Source organism: Labrus mixtus, chromosome 18 (assembly GCF_963584025.1).
Source record: "Labrus mixtus chromosome 18, fLabMix1.1, whole genome shotgun sequence".
NCBI lineage: Eukaryota > Metazoa > Chordata > Actinopteri > Labriformes > Labridae > Labrus > Labrus mixtus.
Window position 1 is genome coordinate 19638928 of NC_083629.1, and position 8687 is coordinate 19647614.

The following is an 8687-nucleotide window of genomic DNA, read 5'->3' on the forward strand; positions in this document are numbered from 1 at the left end:
AGGCAAATAAATGCCCACCAATGTCATGTTGTTAGTTTTAAAATACAGAAAAATGAACTTTTTCGGTGAATACATTTGAGTGGCTAAATTTGTATTTTTCTCTTTAGACATTCAAACTGAAACTACGTTGTAATGCACTCATTACAGCTTTTCTTTGCAAGAAATAATGAAGTCATTATCAATATAATTGGTTCCGTCTCTGCTTTTTCTGCTGGGAAAATGTGTTTTGAGTCTGATTCATTTACAAAAAAAGAAAAAACAAGATAAAGACTCAAGCATGCAATATCTATTTAGACTGCAAAAAAAAGGAGATGACATTGATTTGTAGCACTAGTGGTGGTTTAAACTTGGATTAGTAATTCTGTGTCCGCATTCATTTGACAAAGTAAACGCTTATAATGAATTGTTTACAGCTAGTCAATGGCGAGTGGGTTATTTAAAGACATTTCTTTTTTTACGACAGTGTTCCCCCTTATTCCAGTTATAAAATCAAACTCGTTAGCCTTAGGAGAAAAAAACAAAGAGGCACATAGCTCAGTTTTTGTTAAGGCTTACCATATTCATCAAAAAGTCTGCTCTAAATTGTATCTGCCTCACTACCAAGTCATTTACAATCTTTTGTTGTTAGATGACGTGAGGGGTTAAAAGGTCTATCAAACAATAGAAGGAACATGGGAGAAAAACAAACGCTGACAGAGTGTTCTCGTGACCGGTGTGTTTAGTTGAATCAGAATTTATATTTGTTGCACTCTGGGTTTGCCTCTGCCAGAATAGAGTATACCACCAGTAAACCAGGATGTGATATGCAACATCTAACAACATCATCTATTGTAGCCTTCTGCCTCTCTCACTTTTGATGTGAATACCCTGAGTCAGTGGATGCTAGTGGAACTGGACAGGGTCCCTTGAATGTGTCAAAGGGTTAATAGATAGATTTTTACTGTTCCGGGACCGAGAGAGCTACAATAATTTCCAAGGACCCTGAAATTATAGCTGCTGTTTTATTACCTTTTAAATAACACCATTAGAAATGCACTTGTATGAAACCTAAGTGCATATGCAAGGACATTCTGTGTAATCTTGCTAGTCATTGGGAGTCTCAGGGTGCTCCGGTATGCAACTGTGTTTAATGACCGATGACAATACAGGCTGGCTTTTCAGGCAGTTTATGGGCTTCACACTTGCTCTATGTGCCCTTTCATTCTAATGTAGCTTCACAAATATCACGCCCAGATCCAAACATCCCTGAAAAATAAAACACAAAAAATCATGTGGATCTTGTCTATTTGGGTTTACTTTTTTGCTGCTGTCTTTAGCTTTATGCCAAAATGAATGATTGATAGCAGAAAGAATTTGGACTTTATAATAGCCTTTATCTCACAATTATATCAGAATATATAAATCAAGGTAATAACAATAATAAGTCTGTTTTTTGTTGTGTTTTTAAATTGTGGTTTAAATGCCTCTTTCATGTTTTATATTAGTTCAACTTGTTGTGATTGGTGCGTGGGTGTTTGCTTGGGAGTGATGAGGCAGGGCAGCAGGGCGTTTGTTACGTGTTCCTCTTTACGCACGTACGTGATGACGACACCACTCATAGCAACCAGCATGGCGACGGAGAAGCGTTACTTAGCCTCTCATCTGAGAATACGCTAGCCAGTGTTAAGTCGTTACCTTGACGCTGCTGGATTGCTTTAAAGCTCGGAAATGTTAACATCTAGATACACTGTGTTATCATGTGCTGTTCAAACTCTGTCGCTGCTGCCTCGGCACATTTCTGAGGAAAATGGGATACGCTGATTGTGACTCTATCATGGAATCGAGAACAGGTATGCGATCACTGTTAGCATTAGCTAGAACATTCGGCTACTTAATCTGCAGAGGGAAGCAAAACAATTTAAGTATAAACTAATGCTGACTGTGTGACTGTGTCTGCTCTTAGAAATGTGGCTTCAAGTTCATCTAGCTAGATAATGGCAAGTCTTAAACTTTTATAATGGTAAACATTCAAACGATCTTGTTGCTTTAATTACTGTGGCTGGATATAGAAAGAAAATACAAGCATATAAACTCTAATTAAAGTAACATTTACAATATTCTTTATTTAAATTTAGAAAACAGTAGGTCAATTATCACTAATTGTACTTCTTTCTTTCCAAGGTCTTTTTTATTGAAAGATAATAACAGAAAATAGCTTTTACTGTACAGGGAAATATTTTTCTTTTCTCCCCCCCCCCACCCTGAACAAAAACACTCATACAGGTCACAAAACATCGAAACATGAGACAAGCCTAATCCAGACCTGGAGCTGCACCTAGAAGTCACTTTCTGAATAATAAAAGGTCAAGGTCAACAATAAACACATCTGTACAGATAAGGGCAGTCCTTCCTGCCGAACTCTAAAGGAAGCCGAGTTGCATTTAAGAACTATGTTGGTATATAGCAGGGGTTCCCAAACTTTTCAGCCCATGACCCCCAAAAATAAGGTGCTAGAGACTGGGGACCCACTCTGTCCATGGAGGTGGTTAAAACATTTACCGTTGTGCACAGCCGGGTACACGATCCAAACACTGGAATTAGAACGACACAAAAGAACAGCCTGAACACTGTATTATTATTTTCATAATGGTAGCAGAATTAATCTCTTGATCTTTTTTTTTTCCACATGTTTTGACAATAATGGGTAAAATAGGCAATTTTAAGTGATTTTTAATTTTGATGTGTTTCGAAGAATTCTCACGACCCCCTTCTCAGTGTCTTGCGACCCCCCAGTGGGTCCCGACCCCAACTTTGGGAACCACTGGTATATAGGATGCAGTAACACACCCCAAACTAACCCCCCCCCCCCACCCACCCATCAAAATACTTGGAAGAAAAAATAAAGAAAGAAAGAAAATAAAGAACATTACAAAATAAATAAATCATATCAAGAAAAATAAGGAAATAAAATAAAATAACTAAAACACAGTAATAGGCTACTCAGATATGACAGTAGTGGGTCTACTAATTGTACTTCTCAACTATCCTTGAGAATTAACAAGCAAACACATACCACAAAATGTCTAACACCAGGCAGATAGGTTGAAGTTTTTATTTTTATTATTGTATCATACATATATTTATATGCCCTGCCTGAGTGCATAGTCGGTCTTTTCATGATCATGGAACAGCGGATGATAATGAAAACAAAAAGCATTAATGAAACAGACTATCTTGTCTTCTTTTACAGGCTTTTGAGGCTAAATTAGCACATCAAACTTAAACAGCAATTCCAGTTTTTGCTCAACTGGCCTACACAATATTTCAGGTTTATGACAAGCTACTTCACAGCACCTCTCTTAGGTCAAAATATTTTTTTACAGTTCAAAAGAAAAAGGGACTAAGTTTCCACTTTATCCAAATCACTAAGTTATTATTCTTTCTTTATTTCGAACGATTAAAAAAATAGATGAACATGAATAAACAAATGGAAAAAAAAAATCTGTATAAAATAAAAAAGCCAATTTCAATATAATACACATTTGACTCGTTCGAAAAGGGATAGGATAGGCTTGTCAAGTCCTACCCCCATTCTTCACCATTAACAAATGCAAAATCCAATAAAATAAAATAAACGGACAATACAAAAAAAAATACTCCAATCGAGCTATTAAGAAAAACAGAACAAAACAAAACAAAAAAAAGAACAAAATGAACAGGCGCCATTAACATCTGTGAGATTTACATTCTCCTTCCTCATTTCTGTACTTTTCAAAGATATATCTTTTGTACATTTTTTAAAATTCCATTATATTCATACTTCTGTCTGTTTTCTCCTGGAATATTTTTGAGTCGACCGACCCCAAGAAAAAATACCAGATTTTATATGTGCGACCAAAAATCTTTGGCTTCTACATAAATGAGATGTTATATATTTCAGGCATAAAATTCAGTTTGATCTGCACGTATTTCATTTCAATACCAATGTTGCGATAGCTTAATCAGTAAATGTTATAAATAAAGACCATTTTCATCACAAGTTCTCACAGCTTAAAGGGATGTCATAAAATTGTTGATGTATCTGAGCAACATGCAAAAACGCCAAACGTATTAGTTTACAAAAATATTCAAAGTCAAATATAGTTAATCTTCCAAATTTAAGAAGCCGCCGATACAAAATGTTTCAGTAGCTTACACAATTCTTTTAAGTTTATTAATGAAGTTAAAATGTCCAGATCGATCTGTGTTCTTCTTAGGGAGTGCATCATCTAGAGCGGGGTCCAGCCCTGTTGTGAGAGGACAGACTTTGAAAAGTAGCCGTAAGTATATACACTCACATATTGCACTGGCAGATAAGGGCACATATTTACATTGTACTGTACTGTAAATTGTGTCTTGTGTTTTTAGCTTTCTGCCCGCACTCCTCCAGCAAGTTGACACAGTCCATCATTAAAGACCACATGCTATCTCATTACAAAAAGGTCTACTCAGCAAAAGGTGAGCTTCATGGGAAGGTTAAATTATGTTGACATTGATTATATCAGACTTATCCAGCTCCTGCATACACACAGAGCTTGAATGTGGATGTGATTCAAATCTCTGTAGGATAATATTTTGATCAATAATTTGGACCTGGCTTTGTTCCACAGCTGCCGTTGATGCGTCAGTACCCAAAAGCTTGACACACAGTGTGAAGTGTAAGTAACTACATTTCAAATGGGAAAGTATTGATTCAACTCTCAAACATTCTTTGTTGGAACAGGGGAGTATTTTTGGTTCCATTTTTTGTTGGTAAAACATTTCTTATTCTAGCACACCCACAATATTTTTTCTCTGTACACAATACTTTGTACCAACGTTTAGTATTTCTGAAAGACATGAATCATAGTACAGGCAGAGGCCAAATGCTGCACTGACATAAGCCTCAATAATCAATAGTACCTTGCTGTTACTTATTGCATTTGAGTGCAGGATTCAACACCTCGTGTTCCTCATCTTTACTGGTAAAAGGTGTCATGCTCTGTTTCAATGATGTGCTACAACAATGGTTCTCTTGACACAGTACCTCATAATTAAGTTTAATGAGGCTTTGCCTTTTCTCTTGGGCTATCCAAAGTCATCGGAGGACACATTTTTCATAGAATAAGCTATGGGATGTATTGAGAATCACTGTTAAAATTGATTTTGATTATCTAAGGTTGGCTTTTATTTCTTTTGTGTGAGAAACTGCTCTGCCAAAAGTGATAGTTGCACAGAGCAGAGTAGACTTTTTCCTTCTATCTGTTCATGTTTTCATTGCCTGTTTACAGACAATGACCAGATCAGACAGGAGCGGTTGAGGAAAGGGAGTCGTCCTCAATCAGCCCACTCCTTCTTACAGGGGAATAGCAGAGCCTCCTGTTCCTCAGCCCAGGTAAGAAATCAACAATGTGTTTCTCAATGTGTCACATACGTTATGCAGCAGCCATGATACTACGTGATTAAGATGACAGTAAAAAATATTTGAAGTAAAAGCCTACTTGTTTGTCATTCAGAGTTTTTCAAATGTACAATCTCTGATTCAATTCATGTGCGTCTTTTAGAGTAGATTATCTGCACACTATGATGACAGTCCCTACCTCTGCTCAAGAAGTTCCATGGTCTCCAGCCCAAGGTTCAACACTTCCTTTAATGCCAAGGACGTAGTTTATCCATCAAATAAACTCGGTCCGCAGCACCGGCATCACCACACTCGCCCAGCTTCAGAGATGAAGTACCGCAGCCCAGAGGCCACTTTACACAGAAGACAGTCTGCGTGTTCACTGGAAGTTTCAGGAGATCAGAGCTTCTACAAGACATTTCAGGATCCAGTTCAGAAGACGTACAGTGGGGACTTGCTCCAGAAACATTCACAGCACTTTACCGGAGACAAACCTTTCACCCCTAAGACGCTAAAATCAGATAAGAGCTCATACTTGTCAAAATATCGCTACTACAGAGCGCCACGGAGGAAACCCGCTGAAGACTGCAATAAGTCTAGGTTTATGCGACAGGAGACGTATCATGGAAGGTACTTACAAAAACATGTGTCTCTTTGAATTGTTCCAACAGCAGATACAGCATGTTTTTTTAAAGTGTCGAATATGAATTCTATTCTTTTTTTTCTTTTAGCACAAAAAACAAGGAATACACACAGGAGCTCTATGGGTCATCTCAGGTAATTTTCTGGAAAAATTGTCTAATAAAAACGTTTCTATTTTAAGTTATGAAATACGCCAAAAACATTTTAAATGTTTGTGTTGATGTGTGATGTAGTAACGACAGTTTATATTGCGAAGCTGTTATCAGCAAATATATTTCATTTACCTTTTTACATTGTGGGCAGACGGGGTTTCGATTCAGACCTTCTGCCCTGTTCCTGCATGTCATTCCCCACTCTCTCCCCCATTTCACACTCTGTCCACTGTCCAGAAATAAATCTTTAAAAAAAAGTTAGTGTATAATTATTTCTGTTAGGATACCTGCAGCAAGGTTAGCATTAACCAGCCTTCCTCTGACCTATATTGTTCATGAAAACCATCAAACACTTTGAAACCACAACGTTAACAGCCACTTTAAACCTACAAGTATTATACTGCTGTGACAAAACCGAATATTCCTTCTCATTGTACAGCCCTTTTTGTTTTACAGGGATTAAATGCGGAGCATGAGTGGTCTGAGGATGACTTCAGTAGTACATACTTCTCAGCATCCAGAGAACAGAGCCGAGCACACAAGAGCAGGGACCGTGAATCATTCCACTCCTCATCCAGGTAAAATCCATAACTTGAAATTCTTGATGCTGTAAATATTTCCATTGTATTGATCTTACATAGTTTCATCTTTTAGGGTCTCACCAGTGGGCGGGAAGTCTCCAGCTGTGAAGAGTATATCTACAGAGTAAGTTGACTTTTATCATTTGTAATGCTTATACAGTTTATTGATTGATATAGTAGAAAATCATACAGGTATGTATGGATTTGTTAACATAGTTCTGATATATTTGTTCAACAGGGAAGAAGAACTAATGTATCTAGAGTTCATTTCGGCTGTCACAGAGGATATCTTGTCCAGGGCGCACATTTCTGACAGGTTTGTGTCTTAAAGGTGTTCAAATATCTGTGTTTTATGTTTTATCTATTACATTACTCTTCTACAGTAGCTATAACATGTGCATTTTTTTTTTTTTAAATGAATCGTTAAAAACAGTGGCTCAGGCCTGTAACTGTGTGTCTTTATGCCCTGCAAGGATTCTAGATAGGGTGATGAAGCGGCATATTGACATGAATCGACATTATCTTGATGAAGTGAGTATATTACTGCAGAATTCTTAATAGCTCTTTTTAATTGCTGGGTTATAGTTAAATTAAATTAAAGGGCTTTTTTTTCCGATCTGATTGTATTGTTTGTTTTCAGGGTAAAATGCGCCACCTTCTGGAAGTGCTGCGTAATGAATTTGAAGAGCCAACCGACATATCCACCCTCAGTACAGAGATTGAAAAAAAGGAAAATGGTTTGCTTGATACTCTCCTACCTCATCTGGAATCAGGGACAGAAGAGGGGAAGACCAAAGACAACAAAAACCTCTTTTCTTACACATCATTAATTAGAGACAGTGATTTGCCACATCATGCGGCTCCCTTATTGGTGTCTACCCCCTTATGCTCCCCAGAAAGGACTGCTTCACCTTCTAAAACAAATAAAATGGATGACGAGAAGGAGGATTCTGAAGAGAACTTTAGCTCTCTTTGGCTCGGTGAGCATGTTCCCAATAATACAGGACTCAGTGAAGAGGACGTCTATCAAAATCAAATGGACACAACTGCGGCAAACAAAGAAATCAGCAATGACAGCCAAGTATGCACCACTGTGAGCAGTGACGAAGCATTTCATGAGGACGTAGCTGAGGTCAGTTCCAGCAGAGAATCGGAAGAGCTTGAGGATCTGGGGAGAAGCTTGTCACAGTCGCTTCATGTGTCCAGCAATACACAACACAACTATGTGGAGGCTACTGAGCAACATACAAATACAGTTGCTTCTGTCAGTGATGATGAGTTCTGAATTCTGCTGTTTTCATGTATTGACACGTTTACTGTATTTGTTAGAAAGCAGTGTTGTTTTACAGAGAGAAAATATTTGAATCTTTTAAAAGTTATAGGATTTTACACCACTGGTGTTTTTACAATTTACCACGTGTGCTGTAGTATTAGTTCTAATCTTTCTTTTTTTTTTTTTTAAAGTCTTTACAAAAGCACAAATTTCACACAAGCAAAAAGGTTCATTGTCTTATCAGAAATGCCGTAAACATAGTGAAAATATTCCAAATGGTAATTTTATGTTTAGCAAATTGACAAGGAACTCATAGTACTGCACTTATCATCAGATTAGATGAATTAGTGGTATCATTGGTTTGATTAAATTTCAGGGATTGTGTCCAGTGTGTAGCTGCAGTTTACATTTTTCAGATTTCTGACAAATTCCTCAGATTGTTTGACTTGACATATGCCTGGCATGTAGCTACAAGTTGTTTACTGTCACCAGAAAGTGTCTTTACAATTGCAATAAATGTTCTATTCTTCAGCTGTATGTATATATGCACTGCTTATTACGACTGTATTAGGTCTACAAGCTCACAAGTAATAACCCTGCAAACAGCATCAAAACTAGTGCGGGGATTATTTCCACATTTA

General features: G+C 37.3%; 1 protein-coding gene across 1 annotated transcript; it reads left to right on the plus strand.

The window, feature by feature from the left end:
- The first annotated feature begins 1577 nt into the window (after nt 1-1577).
- Nucleotides 1578-8577, plus strand: spata7 (spermatogenesis associated 7). The gene is made up of 12 exons (XM_061062245.1): nt 1578-1829; nt 4236-4298; nt 4387-4476; nt 4629-4676; nt 5289-5392; nt 5562-6028; nt 6130-6175; nt 6649-6770; nt 6847-6897; nt 7012-7089; nt 7247-7304; nt 7414-8577. The coding sequence occupies exons 1-12, from the start codon at nt 1787-1789 to the stop codon at nt 8056-8058; spliced, it is 1815 nt and encodes a 604-aa protein (XP_060918228.1). The 5' UTR covers nt 1578-1786; the 3' UTR covers nt 8059-8577.
- The last annotated feature ends 110 nt before the right edge of the window (nt 8578-8687 follow it).